This window comes from Gobio gobio (genome assembly GCF_949357685.1).
Source record: "Gobio gobio genome assembly, chromosome: 4".
Lineage (NCBI taxonomy): Eukaryota > Metazoa > Chordata > Actinopteri > Cypriniformes > Gobionidae > Gobio > Gobio gobio.
In genome coordinates, this window is record NC_137100.1 from 43,039,826 (window position 1) to 43,061,173 (window position 21,348).

Below are 21,348 nucleotides of genomic sequence, written 5' to 3' on the forward strand. Positions count from 1 at the left end.
CATCTATCACCATCACTTTAAGTTAGATCTTCAAACAGGATGTATTAGCCGATAAATATCCAATATTGCATAGTGATGTGGTGCCAATATTCCCAACAAAAAGCCATTCTTTAAAAAAATTGTTCATGTGCAAAACAAGATCACCTTATTAATTTGAAACGTATAATTTATTTAGTCAATGAAACAAGTCAGGTTTACAGATGTGGGTAGTGACTGGAAACTACCAGTATTGATCATTTCCAGCTAGAGTAGTCGTTCGTTGCAGGCTGTATTAATAGATCAGCTATGCACACAGCATAAACATTATGAGGAAGGGCTTTGGAACATTGCTTTCCGATAGAGGAAAAGGGCTCATCAGATTCAGACCCTTAAAAAGAAGTAAAAGAGTCTCCTGGACGTACAACGAGAACATAAAGAATATGTGCCAATTGTCCTTGAGGACTGTCCTTCAATCAGTGCCCGCCCTTCTGGACCATCTGCGTAAAGCGGTTGGTGATCGTGAGCGTCGTGTCGATGAAACGCTCCACGCAGCTAACGAGACAAGTCTCAGTTCTTGAATCCAACTTGGAGCTCGGTTTGTCCATGCACTTATCCCAGCAAACATCCGTGAAGTTGTGGACCTATGAATAGAGCGTTAGACGCTGTTAAAACCTGCCAGACTAGCTAACACTGGTGCTGAATGACAGTAAAGCGATACTGCAGTTACCTGAGCTTGAAATTGAGCCTTCTGCTGCTCCATTGCAATCAGACGTTGGAGCTCCGCAGACTCGGCAGTGTCGGATGAACTAGCCGACGGCATATCAAAGCTAGAATTAAAATCAGCCATGGCAAGCTTTTACTAACAGATTACAAAGACGGGAACATGTGAAGGATAAAGCAACTGCGCTCGCTGACAGAAGTAAAGGGAACTACTTCCGCCGCAGAAATATGACGTCATGACAAGCTTCGCCCCAAAATATGTTGAACTTTCTTTTAAAATGAAATGATTAAATTATAAACTTGCAATGTTTATTCTGACATTTGCTCCCTTTGTCATCACTTTAAAGAAACAACTAATTATGTTTATTGCAAAGTGTTGTGGATTAACTTTCCATTTTTGTAAAAAAATAAATGAAAAAAAGATAAAAGGAGATTTTTCCGAAACTTCTGTATTAGCCAAAAAAACAATAATAATAATATGTGTGTGTGGTTTGAAAATTTGAAAAGAGACACTTTCAAATGCACATTTTCAAAGAATATTTATTTTAAAGAACAATTTGCCATATATTTCTAATTAGCTACACTTTTATATTCATTTGTGTGTGGGTGTGTGTTTGTTTTTGTGATTTATGAGGACACAAATTTGTATAATGACATGGGTATTACACTGGTATTACGACGTAAACATGAAAGATTAAAATAGCTTAAAAAACATACCAAACAATGTTTTATACAAAACATTTAAATGAAGAATGTATCGTGATGGGTAGGTTTAGGGGTAGTGTAGGGGGATAGAATGCAGTTTGTACAGTATAAAAACCATTACGCCTATGGATGTCCTCACACTTAGCAAAACAAACCTATTTGTGTGTGTGTGTGTGTGTGTGTGTGTGTGTGTGTGTGTGTGTGTGTGTGTGTGTGTGTGTGTGTGTGTGTGTGTGTGTGTGTGTGACTAGCTACCCCAGAGCGATAGACGGCGTAATCGAGTAGTTATAGTGAAACAACGGACTCGTGAGAAAATGCCCCGCTTTTACAGAAACAGCTACTTATCACAATTTCTGATCTGAACTTGTAGTTACTTAATCATGGCGAGCTTGATTCGTTTGAGAACTGTCAGAGGAATAAGACGTAAGTCACCATTTTAACCGGACGAATTAATATGAGTTATGGCATAGATTCCGTTGTGATCATTAACAGATTTATTTAGTAGCATAAAAAATATTAGTCATAGAACATTTTTTGTCTTTTAAGTTGCTGATATACTATGCATACTGTAATAATTTTTAAAAATGTAAAATATACTTTATGCAGCTGTGCTTTTCTGCAACACACAACTGTCTCGTGGGTTAGTTGCTTATCAGAAGAATCGAGATGAGACTTTCCGATTGGCCGCAGGAAGGATCCACGCAGCTTCATCACACTCAAGTGAGCGATGATGACTGATTATTGTATAAACTCAGAATGCATTCAGAGTTTTTCCAGCCATTTTCTTACCCTTAACAGTAGACGGCACGAATGGCCCCATGTGGGCAAATGGACACTTCACACTTTGAATTGTGGCCCACCCAATTCAAAGTTGGTCCTTTTCCAAATAGATAGCTATATGAAATAATTTAATAAACAAAAAAATAAACGTCTTATCACACTATAATGTTATTTATTAAGAATGATTAAATGTATATTTCCAGGGTCAATTGCAGGCGAGGAGGCAGTCCTTAATTTTTATACTGTATATCAAGTGTAAATGTATGTCCGTTACACTTGAGAAAAAGAGAGACCCCATACAATTCTATTTTGAATTTGTTTTTGCTATGATTACTGTATGTAAGTTTATTATTATTATTTATTATAATCTATTTATTAAAACCAAGTACACATTTCATCAAGTTAGTGTTTTACGCATTTTTACATTTATTTGTGAACAAATGCTCAGCTTTCTTTTTAATAGTCAACTTATTTTTCAATATGTATTAGGCTTGTAAACACTGGTCACAGACATAAATATGTAGCTTAAATGTAGCTGATTGCACTAACCCCCCCCCCCCCCCCCCATTTAAATTTTAACCCCCAGTGCATATCATAACACTTGTCAAAATGAAACAATAATTCGTCAGTTTCTAGTCCCATCCACAATGTTACGACGCAAGGTTGTAAAACTTGTAATAATGATTTGCGTGTTTGTGCAAGTAAATATGATATAAAATATGGTGAATATCAATCAGTTGATACTTTAAAAAGCCTAAAATTGGATATCCCAATCCCAATATTGTACTGTGCTGCAAGAAACCAAATCTAGCAATGAATCCGGGCGATTCCGAAAAAAGCGAACTGACAGAGACACTTGATTATGATGAGTTCATCTCCGTTTTTAACCACATTGCAGGACATGAAAAGGTAAGTACAAACATTTTCTCAATGTTTATAGTTAATACAATTCTAAGCATTAAAGGTAGGCTAGGCAATTTATTTAATAAACACTTTTTGTTATACTGGTTGAAACGCCCTTCATATCCTGATAGCAATCAATAATAGAAGTGATCTAAATTTAAAGGAACACTCCACCGTTTTTAGAAATAGGGCTTATTCAACTTCTTTCCTACATTTAGATATGTGGGTTAATATCTGCCTAGGAAATTGCCTGGTCTTAATCTGCATCGCTATTTGTATTCGTTGTGAATACGCAGGCCACAAGAAGTAATTAGGTGGGTTTTTTTGGGGGGTTTTTTATCACTTTTACCCGGGACATGCTAGCTGGCAAAATATGATTCCATTCATTATGCTAAGCTAAGCTAGTGGCGACCCTGCCAAACTAAAAAAATGCATTTGCCCACATATCTAAATGTAGGAAAGATGTTGAATAAGCCCTATTTCTAAAAACGGTGGAGTGTTCCTTTAAAACATACATATATCTTCTGTGAAAGTGTCAGGACCAAAAAATAGATGCCCAATCATTGCATTCGGTCCGAGTGCGTTAAATAAGGACAGGCTGTGCAGAGTTGTAGACAGACAGTCACGAGCTCCGCAAACAAACAGCAGCCGACTTTTACAGTTCCTCCTGAAACAAAAACAACAAGCTTGTGCTGCGTTTACTCCATGTCCTAACCAGCATAGCAAGATGGCAACCCGTTATGTTCAACTCTGAGCTGTTAACGTCCTCAGACTCTGATTTATGCGTGTCAACACTATCAACGCCAAAATGAATCTGCAGCAGTCAGGTTGTACAAGAGCTCTGTAAGTTGTTTGCGTTCATTATTAATGTAATGTTATGTGCTTTAAGGCATGAGGTAATTTAACGGCATCTCGTCTCGTGACGCTTTGCAGACTCAGCTGTGTGCGTCCGTGTGTTTTGAAGGTGACGTGGCTTTGGAGACGCACTGAATGGAGAGTGGGATCTCATGCTTTCAAAGCTAGCTCGCTATTGTTAGCCTCTCAGAAATTGCCTACCCTACCTTTAATACATATGTTTATACTGACATACTTGATAGAAGATCCATTTTATTGTATTTTCTCATGCACTGTAAAATATGATCAATAAGAAAATTTCAACTTTCTTTTAGAAGTTATACGAAAGTCCACTTGATGTTTAAGTTTTAATATCATTTAATTTGAAATGACTTGTACAGCGAATTTGATGATACTTGATTTGAAGCAGCAACAGAACTTTCGTTTTTAAGGTAAAATAAGTGGACATGTTTTAGTGTAGTTTTTTTATTGGATATTGTTGTTTGCTGTTTTGAAACTATGAATTTGAAACTATGCTGCGTTATATTTTTGAAATGAGGACACTGACCAGTTTCTTGAACTGTCTTACTTTGCATACTCAATTAGACGTTAACAAATTACATGAATTTTCAAATTGTATTTCTGCTGGCTTAGCTTTAAGGGAAGCCTCCAAGCACTGGACAGGTGAACGGGTATTGAGTATAGTTCTGCTAGGTATGGTTCTAGCCGCATACCTGTGTCCTGGTCCAGTAATGGATTACTCTATTGCTGCAGCTCTCACACTGCATGGACTATCACATTTGTGTATCTGAAGAACCTGCTCTGTTATGCTTGTTGTATCAGGTGTTTTATTGAATGTGGATTATAATGAGGCACCTCATTCATCAGTGAGTTTATGTATTATGTAAACATACTTTTTACACTCTTTCTGTGTTTTTTTCCTTCTGCAGGGGGATTGGTCAAGTCCTAACCGACTATGTCCATGGTGAAGCTAAGATTAAGCTGGCTAAAGCTGGCATTTTTATGCTCTCCACAGCCACATTCTTTGGTCTCTGCTATTTCAATTACCATGATGTTGGCATCTGCAAGGCAGTCGCCCTGCTCTGGCAAATATAATTATTTGTCCAAAACTGACTGACTATGAAGGATTTATCGCTCTTTTGGGTACATGTCCTAGTTTTTTGATGTGCATGCCTTCAGCTTTTCAGAAAACAACATACGTCCTCTTAACATATGTTACATATACATATTACATATTTTACATATTTTCTCAATAAACCCGTCTCCTGCGTGTTGCCTCCGATCATTCGAATATTGCACTTTAATAATTATTTAATCAACATCATCCTCAATAAACCCGTCTCCAGCATGTTGCCCCCGGTCCCTCGAATATTCTGATCTATTATGACCTCCGAGCTGTAAAACTGCCAGAATAATAATAATAATACGCTGTTTGTTAATTGGCCAGAGGAGAACTGGCACCCCGACTGAGCCTGGTTTCTCCCAAGGTTTATTTTTCTCCATTAGGTCACCTAATGGGGTTTTGGTTTCCTTGCCACTGTTGCCTCTGGCTTGGCGTGCTCAGTTGGGGACACTAAATTTTTCAACTAAACATCGAAATACATCTAAATAATAAACTAAATTAACCATTTAAACTACATTACTGATCAAATTATTGATCTAAAGCCCACACTGTCACTGTATGATACTTGAAATTTTTCCAGAATGGCTATACAGCTGAATAAAATTATGCTGCATTATTTTCCTGTTTAACACTGTAAAGCTGCTTTGAAACAATCTACATTGTTAAAAGCGCTATATAAATAAAGTTGACTTGACTTGACTTGACATATTTGAATAATATTTGTTGTGATATTTCACTAGGAGATTTTAGTTGTTGGCTAAATGAAGAGAAATGTAAAATGATCAAAGATATTGCTTTGTTAATGGCCTGTAATTAATGAGCATTTTAGATGACCGCCATGGTTGTTAATAATTTGTTTTTCTTATTGGTATATGTGAACATAAGCAGTGTGTATGTTTAGGATTCAATGGCTTTGTTAGTATTTATTATTTCAGCAGTTATTGTTGGTCTCCAGCAGAGGTCAGTGTTTTTCAGTTTTATTGGGAATGCATGATCGTAGTCACATTGTCTGTGATGGTCACATCTGTTTACAATATGCATTAAAACCAAGAAATGTACTTGTGTATACATTGTGTATTTGTTACTTGAAGCATGATAATATAGTCTTCTTAAAAATATTAAGATGCTAAAAGAGCAAATATGCTATCACATTATTGTAACTGCCAAGAATCATTACTGCTTTGATTTTCTTTTTCCTGAATAGCTTTTTAAGTTGATTCATGATTCCATGTTTCGCAACAAAAAGTACGTTTTGTGATTGATTGATTTGATTTGAATGTGAATGGACCTCTGAAAAGCCAGTAGGACCTTGATCTTTTCACAGAAATAAAAGGTAAACAATGATTCTGGACTGTTTTGGACTCGGAAAAGACATTTATTTTGACTATTGCATTTAGTAGTCAAAGAGAGACGTGGAATGATAAGGGAATGATAATGATAGTGTCAGATGACAACATTCACAGGCCTACAATAACCACAAAAAAGTAATAAAAAAAAAACATTAACACCTGTCAAGTCTGATATAGTGAATCTACACAGTCAAATTCCTCTTAAGATCGATCTTAACTACTATTTTTAGTATACTGATAATAATTAAATACTTGTCTACTAAACAGTTAATCTGTAATCAGTGAGGCAAAGAATGTTGTTTGCTCATAACCAGGAAGTGATGGAGTTTAGGGTTAAAGTGTACGCAAAGTGTGTTCTACTGCTCCGTCGAATGTAAATAAGAATTTTAAGCTACTTAACGGCATTCCCTTGTATATGCATGAATCATGCCAACAAGTGTGTTTAAAAATGCATTTAGGGCTAGCAAAGGTAAGCTTTTATTATTTATTATTATCTCTGCATTTTATAATAACTTTGTTTGCTCTTGTAACCAAGAGCTGTGACCATTTAGCTTGTGCCATTTAAATGACAATCCAGACAAATGCTCAGTATGTAAAACACAAAGATAATAGATAAGTATGAGACATTGAGCACTTGCATTTAGCATTGCTTAAATGTAAATAGTGATAGAAAGTAAAAGTACAAAATCTGTTGTATGAACCACCAGATTAGTTGAGTGTTTTTGGAGATATCAGTCTGAACCAAACTTTCACAGGATTTTAGTAGCTTATTGTTACATCGTTTTAAGTCTATATGATATTAAATATTTACATAATTAACAATGACCACAATAACTGGTATGTTGCACATGGTTGCATAATGCTCCATTAATTTTCATCTCTTTAATGTGAACAATGTGTATGAACACTGTTTAAGAGCATGTTGTAGTGTTATACAAGTCCTCTCTTAAACTCTGTTCAGTTGAAATTTATTTCAGCCATGTTATTTTTCTCACACGCGGCTGGCTCGCACCACCCTCCACTCCCCTCCCCTCCACTGCTGTGTCATGTAATCGTGTGTGATGTAACAGAGCTGGCAAAAGATCAGGCTTACATAAAGAGAGCTTGTCTCCTCCCTTCAGCGTGCACATAGTTTTTTATTGCTCTTTACAATTTGTCATACACTCTTCTTCATCCTCTGTTCTGATCAAGGGTGCAGCCACCTCTACAGGATGTCCTGCAGAAAGCCTCAAACAGTTGGTAAGAATGAGAGCTCTTCTGCATGCATGCACATCTGCACGTTTAACTTTCTGTTGTACACTAAGGCACAGGCTTTGTGGCTGTGTGAAGCAATGCAGTGAATGAGGGCAGTGCACATGCCTGTGTATTCATATGAGACAGGGCGAGATATACTTTGAGTGTTATCATAGGTTTAAATTTAGCTGCAAACACAGCTTACTTAAGAATAACTGAATTTAACTCCTTTTGAATTGTACATTTCTCACAACTTTGACGTATCTGCATGGCCACGTAGTTTCTTCATTATTTATGCATTAGTGTATCGCAGTACATGTAAGTGTGAAGAGAGGGACTGTTTTTCTAAAGGTAATATTGCTGACTCTGCGCCACTTCAGCTCTGTCATTTGTTGACTTTAATCCTTTAATCCTAAATAGTGATGGTCAATGCAAAGTTGTATGCAGATTGCAGAGAAACTCCATATAAAAGTGGCAGTATACATTTTCTTTACCATTACCATAATTTTAGAACCTATAGAAGTGCATCTTTATAACATTATTCAGAACATTTTCTGAATTATTCAGAACAGCAGTTTCTGTTCTGTAAACTTGCCAAATTATCAAATTTTGTATCATGTAAATCACGGTTTTCAGCTGCCGCTCAGAAAACATACTTCACAAAAGTACATGGCCTGCCAAACATCGCTCCCTTGGTACGTTCAGTAGAGGAGACGCCTGACCCCATCCCGACCACAGTTAAAGGCACCATCCCAACCTGGATCCGTGGGAGTCTGCTGCGAAATGGTCCAGGAAAGTTTGAGTTTGGGAATCAGCAGTGAGTATGGCTGTTCTACTGTTAATATATGTTGATTCATTTTATCTTACAAAACATCACTGGAATGTGAGGAATAGTAAAAGAAATGAACCAATATCTGTTTCTATGGTTAGCAATTAGTAATTGGCTATATAGCTAATGACATACGGAAAGGTGTAATTCAGTAATTTGGGATATGCTGTGGTGGAGGTAGTGACCAAACTAGGGACAACTAATGGAAACCATTCACACAAGGCTTTTTTTTTTAAATTTCAATTTGTGATTTGTTCAGTTCAATGATGTGTCATTCAAACGATGTGTCTCGGTCTTGCTCACATACATTTTTCCTCAGCTATAACCACTGGTTTGATGGCATGGCCTTGATGCATCGCTTTCGTATCGAGGATGGTCAGGTGACATACAGAAGCCGTTTTTTGCGTAGCGACTCGTATAAGCAGAACAGTGAGAGGAACCGCATCATGGTGTCAGAGTTTGGCACTTTGGCTCTACCTGATCCCTGCAAGAACATTTTTCAGCGCTTCCTGTCCAGATTTGAGATGATAAGTACGTAAATATAGATGGTGAATATGTGTGAATGAGGTGGTTTACTAGCTGTGCTGGCGTGAGACGTGATCTCAATTGGTTTATAAAATGTTTTTAAACAGGTTACAAAAAAGCTCATTCTGTTTCTGGAAGAGTAAAGAATGTGTGTCCTAGACAAACAACTCTATGTCTGTAATCATGAGAACACATTTAAATCAGACACCATGAGCACTCAATTAGGATGAACTAAAGTGTTTAAATGGAGTTGGCAGGACATGCTGGACACTATAACTAAGATAATGAAACAATGAAATATGGATCTTTTAAATGATAAAATATTGCACAACTATCTTTAGGATCAACGCCTTAAGAAAGGAATAAACAAAACCCGCCATTGGAGAGAAAATCCATTAAGCCGTCAGTATGGTGGAAGTGTGACTTAAAGTGTCCCTACTATGGTTTTTCGAATATTCCCTTTCACGCAGTGTGTAATACAGCTGTTTGTGAATGGAAACATTCTTCAAAGTTGTAAAGTCGAAAGTGCACAATAAATAAAGTTGTTGTCTCCCAAAAGAAAGAATCAACTCTGAACCAACTAAATAAGTCGTCTGTAATTCGAATCCCACTGCGTTTATGTTTCTTGGTCACTAGATGTTGTACGTTGTCCACTCGGCCTTCAAAGCGGGACTTACAAAACGCTTGCTCTTGAAAGATGGGACAGTATACCCAGTTTATTTGGACCAGCTTGCTCCTCAGAATCACAATTATTGATGTATAAATTCAAAAGGATTGATGAAAAATATAAAAACTGCTTTGTTTGGCATGTTTCTGTCCCATGACCTTTATCAGGCATGATAAAGCAATTTTGATACTGGTGTGCGGGACTTTCTTTTGTTAAAAGTTTGTTTAGCAAAAACAGCAATAAAGTCATACTTGTTATGAAACTCGAACTGCGTCAAAAAAAAAAAAAAAAGCCATCTTAACGTTAAAGCGTCCTATTATGATGAGATATCACAGCGACAGAATGCATGAGGTTATTGATGTAAAAATCATTCAAAAGTCTTTGTTGGCCTGGGCTCATGTTAACGCTCATAAGAAGTCACATTACACTGAGACACTTGAATGACACGATCTCGTCAAAATGCGTGCTGCTCCCCCAAATATTATGCGGCTGTAACAAAGTTCGTAGTTATGGGAAGAATGAGGTGGGAACCGGCAAACGTTCAGCAAACTTTAATAAATAAATAAACTGAAAGTATAAACGGCAGCCTCCTCACGGACGACAGGCATAATAGCCTGCCTACTTCATAAGTCACCCTTTAATAACCTCATCATGCATTCTGTCGCAATGTAATAGCTCAACGTAATAAGACGCTTTAACGAAGTTGACTGCTTTTTTTTGACGTCGTTATAGCCGTTAATTTGTTAAACAAACTTTTGCCATTACAAGTAATAACATCCATAATTTTTTTTATCTTTACAACAATACCAGCATCATGTAGTGCAATTGTTTAATTGTAATTGACTTATTACACAGGCTTTCGTAATTGACGAATCTGCGGCCGATCGTTCACATCTATCGGCAGTTAAACTATAAACACCGGTGGGTCCCCTCCCCCGAAATTGGGTCTCCTTTATATATTCTCAATCATCTTTAATCTAATTATGTGTTAAATTAGATGCTAAATATTTCAGTTGTAAATAAAACAAATTAATTATGTTAAATTATTCATTTAGGCTACTCTTATTATTATTTATTAACAGTTAATCAAGTATAACAAATTACGTTAAATTGGTTTAATTATGCACTGTGTTTTCATACCCATTATATAGTAAGCTATGCGTATTTTTAATTAATATCATTCGTATACACTTAGTATATAATAACTGACAGTTTGGGGAAACCCGATTTCGAGGGAGGACCCGATTTGTCATGACACCGGAGCAACTTTTCTCTATTTATGAGTATGACGAGACACGCATGGGCGAGTGACATATTTCCAGCTAAAACCATCCCGTCAGGTCTAAAATGCTTATAAAACGCTTATAATAGGCTTAACATAGAGAATCAAGGTAAGACAAAAACACATTTTGGAAGAAGCATTGATGATGTATCATCATGTATTGACATTCAATTTTGTAAATGTTTTTGATGATGTATTGATTTAATCAATAATCCCAATTTCTAATACTGAAAAAAGTCTGAAAACAAGCAGCTTTGTCAAAATTACGGAAGAAATAGGCTACCTTCGAATATTATGGTCCTTTGAAAAAAGTTGAGATTTTAAATCAATGAAATGAAATGTTTTTGTTACACTTATTTTTCTCTCTCTAATTCCAGAGCCAACAGATAATGCCAGCGTCAACTTTGTTAAATACAATGGTGACTATTACGTCAGCACAGAGACAAACTACATGCACAGAGTGGATCCAGATACTCTGGAGTCCAAACAGAAGGTATGAAAAATAAACATCTTACAGTCACCAACCTAAACTAACCAGTCATGTCTAATTTAAGAAGGATGATTATTTGTAGGTGGACTGGAGCAAGTTCATAGCTGTGAACGGTGCTACTGCTCATCCACACATTGATCCAGATGGCACAGCTTACAACATGGGCAACTCATACAGAAACAAAGGTTAGATTCCAGTCTTTTCCTTATGTGCTGACCAATGTAAGTGCAAAATCACCTTATAGGATTTAGGAGGCTTGATGTTGCGCTGTGATGTGTTTTATAGGGGCTTTCTATAACATCATCAGAGTGCCCCCAGAAAGAGACGGTTCAAGTGATACTCTAGAGGGAGCCAAGATATTATGCTCCATCACCCCTCATGACAAATCCAAACCCTCATATTATCACAGCTTTGGTGAGTGAAGAAGAAAATCTCTCGTGTCTATTATCTTCAGATCTCCTAGACAGAGAGGTAGTCATTCAAGAATGACTATCATGTGTCATTTTATTGCACATCCACTCTATGTAATAAAGTCATGTGTCATTTTATTGCTAGGCACTCTGAATGGTGTAATCATATAGTCTGAATGGAGCAATCATATGAATGTGCAGCACTGACCAACCTTCATTTTATTTTCCTGAATCTTTCAGGCATGTCAGAGAACTATGTAGTGTTCATCGAGCAGCCCATTAAGATGGATCTGTTTAAGATAGTGACTGGTAAACTAAGGGGGAAATCGCTAAATGAGAGTGTTTACTGGGACCCCAACCAGGAAACCATATTCCACCTCATTGACAAACAAACTGGAGAGGTGAGACAACAATCATGACAAAAGTCTCACAGAGACACTGAGAACAATTTGGAGCAGATGGACTTCCTTATGAGGTTATTCTTTATTTGTTCACTGACTCTGCTTCATGTGGTTGAAAGCTGATGGAGAACATAAATATAATTAATAAATAATATAATTAAAGACTTCTTTAACAATTTAGCCAACTACTCTGCATCTCTCTGCAGGAGATGCCAGTGAAGTACTACACCAAGGCCTTGTCCACTTTCCATCAGATCAATGCTTTTGAGCAGGATGGATTCCTCATGCTAGACATGTGCTGCTCTGACGACGGCCAGGCCATAAACAACTTCCTCATCCAGAACCTGCGTCAATCCGGAGAGGCACTAGATGAGGTTCTCTGTCTATCTTAATACTACTATTATTATTCTAGCATAAATTACATTCTGTCTGTCCTGTTGCTCTCTCTCTCTCTCTCTCTCTCTCTCTCTCTCTCTCAGATGTATAACACCATATCCCCGGTGTATTATTATTATTATTACAAAAACATATTGTTAACAATACTACTGCTATTTTTATTAGGCCTATTAGTAGTAGTATTATGCAATGTACGCCATATATCGTTATTTTTATTACATAAGTGACACTCATTTGTCCTGCCATTCTCTTTTTTACTGTCAGATGTATAACACCATGTGCCAGCCGCTTCCTCGTCGTTTTGTGCTTCCTCTCAACATCACCAGTGAAACACCAATAGAACAGAATCTCAACACACGGAAGGACAGCACCGCCACCGCTGTCTGCCGTACTAAAAAACAGGTGTCATTTTTGTGCTGTTTACAACAGCACTATGTGTGCGTTATGTGCTTGTGATTTCTTCACAGCATTTCAATTAATTATAGCATTGTGTGCTTATATTTGCCAGCCTTTCAACTGGCACATACAGCACAGTTCAAAAGTTTGGGGTTAGTATTTTTATTTAGCAAGGACACTTTAAATGGATTAAAAGTGACAAAAAATTATGTTTTGAATTTTCTATTCCTCAAAGAATGTGCATGGTTTCTACAAAAATATTAAGAAGCACAGGGATTTTAACACTGATAATACTAAGAAATGTTTCTTGAGCACCAAATTAGCATTAGGATTTCTGAAGGACCGTGTGACTGTAAGGACTGAAGTAATGGCTGCTACAAAATACAGCATTTTACATTTTAAAATATAATAAAATAGAACATTTAAATTGTAATATTTCACAATATTAGCGTTTTACTGTATTTTTGATCAAATAAATGCAGTCTTTGTGAGCATAAATGCTTCTTTTAAAAGCATTAAGAAATATTACCAACCCCAAATTTTTGAATGGTAGTGTAACAACAGCACTTAGACTTGGTGTATTAAGTAGAGACTTCAGCTCTTTTAGGACTACATTATGTCTCTCTCTCAGGTGTTTTGCACGTTTGAGGATCTCCATGGTGAAGACCTGAAAGACTATGGTGGCTTGGAGTTTCCCCATATTAATTACACCAAATATAACACCAAACCTTATAGATACTACTATGGTTGTGGCTTCCGCCACCTAGTGGGTGACTCCTTAATAAAGATGGATCTGGAGAGTAAAAAATTTAAGGTGAGATCAAATTATGACCATAGCTGCTATAACATGGGACTTTGACTGATACACATTATCAGTATTCACAGTATTCACAGCGCTACATTTTTACCACATTTTGTTATGTTACAGCCTTATTCCAAAATGGATTAAATTGATTATTTTTTTCCCTCAATTCTTCAAACAATAGCCCATAATGACAAAATCAAAGAAGTTTGTTTGAAATCTTTGAAAAAATGTATACAAAAAAAAAATCACAGTATTCACAGAGTTTGCTCGATACTTTGTTGAAGCACCTTTGGCACCAATTACAGCCTCAAGTATTTTTGAGTATGATGCTACAAGCGGGGCACACCAGTCTGAGGTCTGGAGCAGTTTTCATCAATGTTGTCTCTGTACATTGCTGCATTCCTCTTTCCCTCGATCCTGACCTGTCTCCCAGTTCCTGCCGCTGATAAACATCCCCACATCATGAGGCTGCCACCACCATGCTTCACTGTAGGGATGGTATTGGCCAGGTGATGCCTGATTTTCCATTTTCCGCTTGCCATTCAGGCCAAAGAGTTCAATCTTTATTTCATCAGACCAGAGAATTTTGTCTTTTGGGAAACCCCAGGCGGCATTTTACTGAAGAGTGGCTTCCGTCTGGCCACTCTACCATACAGGTCTGATTGATGTAGTCCTGCAGAGACGGTTGTTCTTCTGGAAGGTTCTCCTCTCTCCACAGAGAAATGCTGGGGCTGTCCAAACTTCTTCCATTTACAGATGATGGAGGCCACTGTGCTCATTGGGACCTTCAATACTGCAGACATTTTTCTGTACCCTTCCCCAGATCTGTGCCTCGTTACAATCCTCCGTCTCGGAGGTGTACAGACAATTGCTTGGACTTCATGGCTTGGTTTGTGCTCTGACATGCACTGTTAACTGTGGGACCTTATATAGACAGGTGTGTGCCTTTCCAAATCATCTCCAATGATCCTGTGGATCCACCATGATCAGTGGAAACAGGATGCACGAGCTCAATTTTGAGTGTCATGGCAAAGGCTGTGAATACTTATGTACATGTGATTTTTTTCAATTTTTATTTTTAATACATTTGCAAATATTTCAAACAAACTTCTTTCACGTTGTCATTATGGGGTATTGTTTGTAGAATTGAAGTGATGTGAATACTTTCCGGATGCACTGTACCTACAATAACCAAAAAGTAAAACTTTTCTGGTCCATTTTGCACACAATGCACACAAAGAGTGTTTGTATGTTGGCTAAATGAATTGATTTACAGGTGTGGTGCCAACCTGATCTCTACCCGTCAGAGCCTGTCTTCATTCCTTCACCCAATGCTGAGGAAGAGGACGATGGAGTAATCCTGTCTGTGATTATCACACCAGTTAAGGTACCCTGAATGTGTTTAAAAAATAACATTTAAAAACAAAAATAAGCTTTATACTTCATGTGTCAGTAGAGAAATACAATTTTATTACATTTGCTATAAATGCATCTTTTGTCTAAACCCCTTCTTTCTCTTCTGTCTGCAGGATAAGAGTACATTTCTCTTAGTCCTAGATGCCAAAACGTTTAAAGAGCTGGGAAGAGCTGAAGTGCCTGTCAACATACCTTATGGATTCCACGGAGTCTTCAATTCCAGTGAATGAAGCTCTTGGTATCCTACCAACAAATGACAAGTAGCTCTTCAAAATGGCTAATACACCACTTAGCTGCTACTATTGAAAGCAAGAGATAACAGAATAATATTTCTCTGAAATTGGCCCGAGAGATCCTCCACAGATTGATCTCATATTTTTAAAAAGAACAACACATACTTTAACAGTTAGTTATCTGCAAGAAATTCTACCTTAACTAAAATACAACAAACACTAGTTTAATTTCTAATGAACAATTTTACAACTTTAATAAAAAAAAGACCATTTACTAAAAGTCGCAAAAACAGCTTACACATTACCGATGCCTATTTGGTGTTCAGCAACTTGGCTCCCCCAGTCAGTGATGTAATGAGGAGGAAGTAGAATAGATACTATCATTTCTAAACAGCAGCAGAAGATGCTATTGTTTGTATTTAACAATAAGAATAATAAGACGGGGAGATGCAAACATTGTGTTGTTTCTGGCTCCAGCATTAGAATGAGTGGATCGTTTTGTAGACCTGTCAGAATGTAATATAAGCTTTCCAAAGAGGCAGGGAAAAAAAAGCTAGTTGAATCCTGGGTTAGAAAGAGGATGGTAATGGTAATGTAACACTAAATTATGGTTTTTGGAGCAAGTAAACCTTTACTAAACATTATGGTGAACCACAAGAGAGAAATACTTTTAAAATTATGATCCTATTGATATCAGCAAGCTGATAGTATTGAAAGCTCACATAGTGATAGTCACATTTGATTTCTCAATACATTTTCTGTTTTTATTTTTTTAATTGTGGACTGTATGTTTATGCCACAACATGACACCTTTGCAACTGATTTTATTTTCTCAATATGGCATCAGTTATGAACATACAAGGCTCTTCTCTTCTACTCTAAAAGTAAACGTGAGCATAACACTAGTGGATGCTTGTGCAGCTATGGTTAATATTTGCTGTTATAGGATTATTATACCCCTATTTTGAAGACAAGTTCTTTGCATTGAATGTATGTTTTTTGTAAATAACAAAAGGTAAAGCTCTGAAGTGCCATAATAAGCATACTTATTAGTTAAATGACCATACAGCATATGTATCATATTGCATCAACTTTCTACATCTTTGCAAAGAAACATTTTAAAGACTGCTTCTCTTGTGTTTTATGCCTTTTACCTCTTTATAAGTTTTACATTTTTATATACAAATGTCTAATTTGTAACTTGCTGATGATCACACTTACTGTGATAAATATTTTCACACACAATACTTTGTATGCTATCTGCTGCATGATTTAATTCATATAGTCCACTTTTATAAAAACATTCACAAAGCAAGCAAAACGGGAAAGTGTCCATTTTTCCCCCCACTTAATTGCACATTCTGATACACGTTTAGGGCAATCTTGACTACATGTGCATCCTACAGAGAGACAGATGGCTATATTTTTCTTGTCCACCAGATAGCAGCAAACACTCATAGCAGGTATGCCTGAGTTTTGTCATAAACCTGATGTAAAAATAACCATATACATTAATTCTACACAACAAACTAAATATTTGAATTACTTTCATTAACCGATAGTGCATTCATATAGTTCATGAGACGCGTGCAACGTGTGAATGTATGTGCTCTTGCATATGAATATCTCCGTGGCTCGGCTAAATTGGGAGCTCTCAGATTTCCCCTAATCCCTGCACATCAAACAGCAGGCAGAGCAGAGCAGATGCAGACAGACAGAGGCACTGCTCTCCTGTGGTATCTCGACCTGCCGGATCTTCTTTCCCCATAAACAGTGCTGTTATTGTCCCTGTATCTGTATGTGTGTTTGTGTGAGAGACACAGCATGGGTTGTTTGTCCCTGTGTCTCTCCATCCCTTTCTTTTTTGGGTTTAAACACTGTTCTGACTGGTAGCAAGCAGAGACGCTGATGCTACACATCCACACTTCAGTTTAATGCATTTAATGTTGGTCCGGTGGTTCTTTATTGGCATCAATGGAGCCATAATGAACCTTTAAGATTCATGGAACATTTCCAATGCACAAATTAAATTGGAAAAAGGTTCTTCAGATTATTAAACTACTCTTCATATTAAGAAAAAAAATGTCTTTGGGGAACCTTCCTTTTAGAACCTTTAGTTTTAAGAGTGTAAGAAAAGGAAAGATACAATTAAAAATAGAGAGTGAGTGAATGAGTGAATGAATGAATGAATGAATGAATGAATGAATGAATGAAAGCAGCGGCAAGTAAACCAATACACTAACCAGGTGGTGGTCACAACAAAGACAGCTGTGTATATATGTGTGTGTGTGTGTGTGTGTGTGTGTGTACGCCTTTTTGCCCTGCAAATCCCACTCAGACACCTGCACTCAAAGCTTCCCGCTGCTGAACCTCCACTTCAAACAACTACCGACACATTGAGCGGAAACAAATATCTACGAAGAAAGGAACAAAGGACTGAGAAAGAAAGTAAAGAATAGGATTCCTGCTAAACTTTTCTGATGCAAATCATACAATGTTTTGATTTTCAAAAAGAGAAATCACTGCGGGAACAAGTACTGAAATGTCTTTATTTAATGATGGCTCACAGAATGTTGCTGAAATAAAAGGAACAAATTCACATGTGTATTATTACAGAGCATATGAATGCATGTAACATTTTAAAATGACCTCCAGCTAAGATGTCACAGACCAAAACACCAGATGTGAAGTACAAGTTCACTCTATAGGACAGCATTATCCAGTGGTGCTTTAGTTGCCTAGAATGAAACTGCTGTCTATGAACTGAAGACAGTAAAATAACTGTTTATATATTTATTTGAGAATATAAAGCAACACTTTACAATAAGGTTCATTAGTTAACTATATTAGTTAACAAACTAATAATGAACTGCACTTATAAAGCAAAAGCATCTTTGTTAATGTTAATTTCAACATTTACTAATGCATTATTAAAATATTGTTAACATTAGTTAATGCACTGTGAACTAACATGAACAGTTGTATTTTTATGAACTAAAGTTAACAAAGATGTACTAATGCTGAACAGAGGTGTTGTTCATGGTTAGTTCATGTTAACTAATGCATTAACTCATGTTAACTAATACAACCTTATTGTAAAGTGTTACCGCAAAAGCAATACAGTTTTACTGCACAGAAATGTACAACATACACAATACAATATACATTATATTGCCAATAGTATTGGGACACCCCTCCAAATCACTGAATTCAGGTGTTCCAGTCACTTACATGGACACAGGTCTATAAAATCAGGCACCTAGGAATGTTCTACAAACATTTGTGAAAGAATGGATCGCTCTCAGAAGTTCAGTAATTTCAAGCGTGGTACAGTGATAGGTTGCCACCTGTGCAATAAGTCCATTTGTAAAATGTCCTCATTACTAAATATTCCACGGTCAACTGTTAGTGGTATTAAAACAAAGTGGAAGCAATTGGGAACAACAGCAACAACAGGCCACGTAAAATCACAGAGCGGGGTCAGCGTATGCTGAGGCGAACAGTGTGCAGAAGTCATCTTTCTGTCAATAGTCAATAGCTACAGACCTTCAAACTTCGTGTGGCCTTCAGATTAGCTCAATAACAGTGTGTAGAGAGCTTCATGGAATGCGTTTCCATGGCTGAGCAGCTGCATCATCCTCACATCACCACGTACAATGCAAAGCATCGGATACAGTGGTGTAAAGCACGCTGCCACTGGACTCTAGAGCAGTGGAGCCAAGTGACGAATCACACTTCACTGTCTGGCAAGTCTGGGTTTGGCAGTTACCAGGAGAACAGTATTTGGCTGACTGCATTGTGCCAAGTGTAACGTTTGCTGGAGGGGGGATTATGGTGTGGTTGTTTTTCAGGGGTTGGGCTTGGCCCCTTAGTTAGAATGAAACTCTTAATGCTTCAGCCTACCAAGACATTTTGGACAATTTCATGCTCCCAACTTTGTGGAAACTGTTTTGGGATGGCCCCTTCCTGTTCCAACATGACTGCGCACCAGTGCACAAAGCAAGGTCCTTAAAGACATGGATGAGCGAGTTTGGTGTGGAGGAACTTGACTGGCCTGCACAGAGGCCTGACCTCAACCCGATAGAACACCTTTGGGATGAATTAGAGCGGAGACTGCGAGCCAGGCCTTCTCGTCCAACATCAGTGCCTGACCTCACAAATGCGCTTCTAGAAGAATGGTCAAAAATTCGCATAAACACTCTCCTAAACCTTGTGGAAAACCTTCCCAGAAGAGTTGAAGCTGTTAGAGCTGTAAAGGGTGGGCCGACTCCATAATAAACCCTGCGGATTAAGAATGGGATGTCTTTAAAGTTTGAGTGCATGTAAAGGCAGATGTCCCAAAACCTTTGGCAATTTAGTGTATATTAATCATATTTATACAGAATATAAGAAGATAAACCAAAAATGAACTGTGATCCTGAGAGAAAATAAATATCTGGTTAAAATGTTTTTATTTTTTAGCTAAATTATAATATACTTTGTCTTCTTATTCACAAGTTTCTTAACCAATGGTCTTCACCTCTTTACAATTGGTGTTTCATCTCAAACTATCTTTTTGTGTTAAAATGCACATAAAAACTACATTGAGTTAAATTCAACCAAAGCTGGTGTTAAGAAGCAAAATTTTATTTAAATGCTCTCACATTAAAATGTACTTGTACACTACTGTTTAAAAGATTGGGGTCAGAAAGATCTATGCTCAACAAGGTTGTATTTATTTGATCAAACCACTAATATTATGACATACTATTATAATATTATTTAATCTAATATAATCATGCATTACAATATTAGACTTTTACAATATTTTAGATCAAATAAAGGTACAGCCATAAATGCATGAGCATAAATGCATAAGGCAGTTTAACAGGGGGTCTCTGCTTCATCTCTCATATCCACCAAGGGGTCCTTGGCCTAAAAAAGGTTGAAGACCCCTGATGCTAAAAACAGAAGATTACAGAAGAATGTCTCAGTCCAGTGTTCTATGTCTTACATTTTGTGCCCAAAGCAAGAGGACAATAAACAAGGGTGTTTGTGGCTTAATATCTTCCAAAGAGTGTATACATTTCCATTTAGTTGGCAACAAATGTCTTTGAATGCACAATAACATGAATTCTAATGCCACACCAACCCTTTTTGGCATCAGCAAATTAACCTATAGTGAAAGTGTGAATTTTCAACATTTTTTCCACAAAAACATCTATTTAGTAAACAACACACGTCCTGCTGGACATGATAACAACACACTGCTGCTTATACATATGGTTACCATAACAACTATAGAGGACAAGACATTCCAGTGCACTTGTATTATATATTGTAGGACTTTTAAGGTGTTGTTTTTTATGTAATGTTGTGTAAAGAAACATGTTTGTAACACACCAAAGTCAAGCATGTAAAAAGAATTAGCCTATAAAACCAGAAACTGGATATTGCATGTGCTGCTGTTGCAATCCTAGGAAAATAGACTTATTTGAAAAGTAATAAGGCATGAACAGCAACATAGACTCCAATCTTACCATTGTTTTATCAATACATTTTACATGCAGACTTATTTTAACCCATAAAACATGGCTAACATATTAATCAGGGCTTGTAGTGTGGCCTCTCTCTCTCTCTGATACCAGAGCTCTCTGGTTGGATAATGGAGCTACTTCTCGTAGCCAATAAGAGAGGACGGCACCTTTTTTCTCCTAGCAACAACATCAACTGTTTCATTTCAGCACGGCAAACTACCTCCCCTAACATTACAGTACGAATAATGGCAACTGCACAGCTTTATGGAGGATAATTTCTCTCTTTTCAGTCATTTGGCTCTGTATTTTAACCCCTGTTGGTTCCTCCCTGATTC

At 37.1% G+C, this 21,348-nt stretch overlaps 2 protein-coding genes across 6 annotated transcripts; one reads left to right on the forward strand and one right to left on the reverse strand.

Annotated features, from left to right (window-relative positions):
- Window positions 1-302: 302 nt before the first annotated feature.
- timm8b (translocase of inner mitochondrial membrane 8 homolog B (yeast)) lies at window positions 303-900 on the reverse strand. The gene is made up of 2 exons (XM_079814936.1): window positions 707-900; window positions 303-620 (listed from the first exon to the last, which is right to left on the reverse strand). Exons 1-2 carry the CDS (start codon window positions 824-826, stop codon window positions 453-455), a joined length of 288 nt encoding a protein of 95 aa, XP_079671062.1. The 5' UTR covers window positions 827-900; the 3' UTR covers window positions 303-452.
- A 762-nt stretch (window positions 901-1,662) lies between these two features.
- On the forward strand, window positions 1,663-17,569 carry bco2a (beta-carotene oxygenase 2a). Of its 5 annotated transcripts, XM_079815194.1 has the most exons (15): window positions 1,663-1,827; window positions 2,011-2,124; window positions 7,606-7,653; window positions 8,068-8,118; window positions 8,284-8,464; window positions 8,796-9,007; window positions 11,328-11,443; window positions 11,523-11,625; window positions 11,726-11,854; window positions 12,091-12,251; window positions 12,458-12,625; window positions 12,912-13,049; window positions 13,675-13,857; window positions 15,125-15,235; window positions 15,378-17,569. In XM_079815194.1, exons 1-15 carry the CDS (start codon window positions 1,785-1,787, stop codon window positions 15,492-15,494), a joined length of 1,875 nt encoding a protein of 624 aa, XP_079671320.1. In that variant the 5' UTR covers window positions 1,663-1,784; the 3' UTR covers window positions 15,495-17,569. The 5 variants fall into 5 exon arrangements, with proteins under 5 accessions (XP_079671320.1, XP_079671321.1, XP_079671324.1 ...); XM_079815195.1 differs by lacking the exon at window positions 8,068-8,118; XM_079815196.1 differs by lacking the exons at window positions 1,663-1,827; window positions 2,011-2,124 and adding an exon at window positions 6,721-6,883.
- The last annotated feature ends 3,779 nt before the right edge of the window (window positions 17,570-21,348 follow it).

Coding starts and splice junctions, on each gene's coding strand:
- timm8b (XM_079814936.1), bottom strand. CDS start 826: ATGGCTGATTTTAATTCTAGCTTTGATATGCCGTCGGCTAGTTCATCC. Junction 621..706: donor AGGCTCAATTTCAAGCTCAG/GTAACTGCAGTA, acceptor CTCTATTCATAG/GTCCACAACTTCACGGATGT.
- bco2a (XM_079815194.1), top strand. CDS start 1,785: ATGGCGAGCTTGATTCGTTTGAGAACTGTCAGAGGAATAAGAC. Junction 1,828..2,010: donor AACTGTCAGAGGAATAAGAC/GTAAGTCACCAT, acceptor TACTTTATGCAG/CTGTGCTTTTCTGCAACACA. Junction 7,654..8,067: donor CAGAAAGCCTCAAACAGTTG/GTAAGAATGAGA, acceptor AATCCTAAATAG/TGATGGTCAATGCAAAGTTG.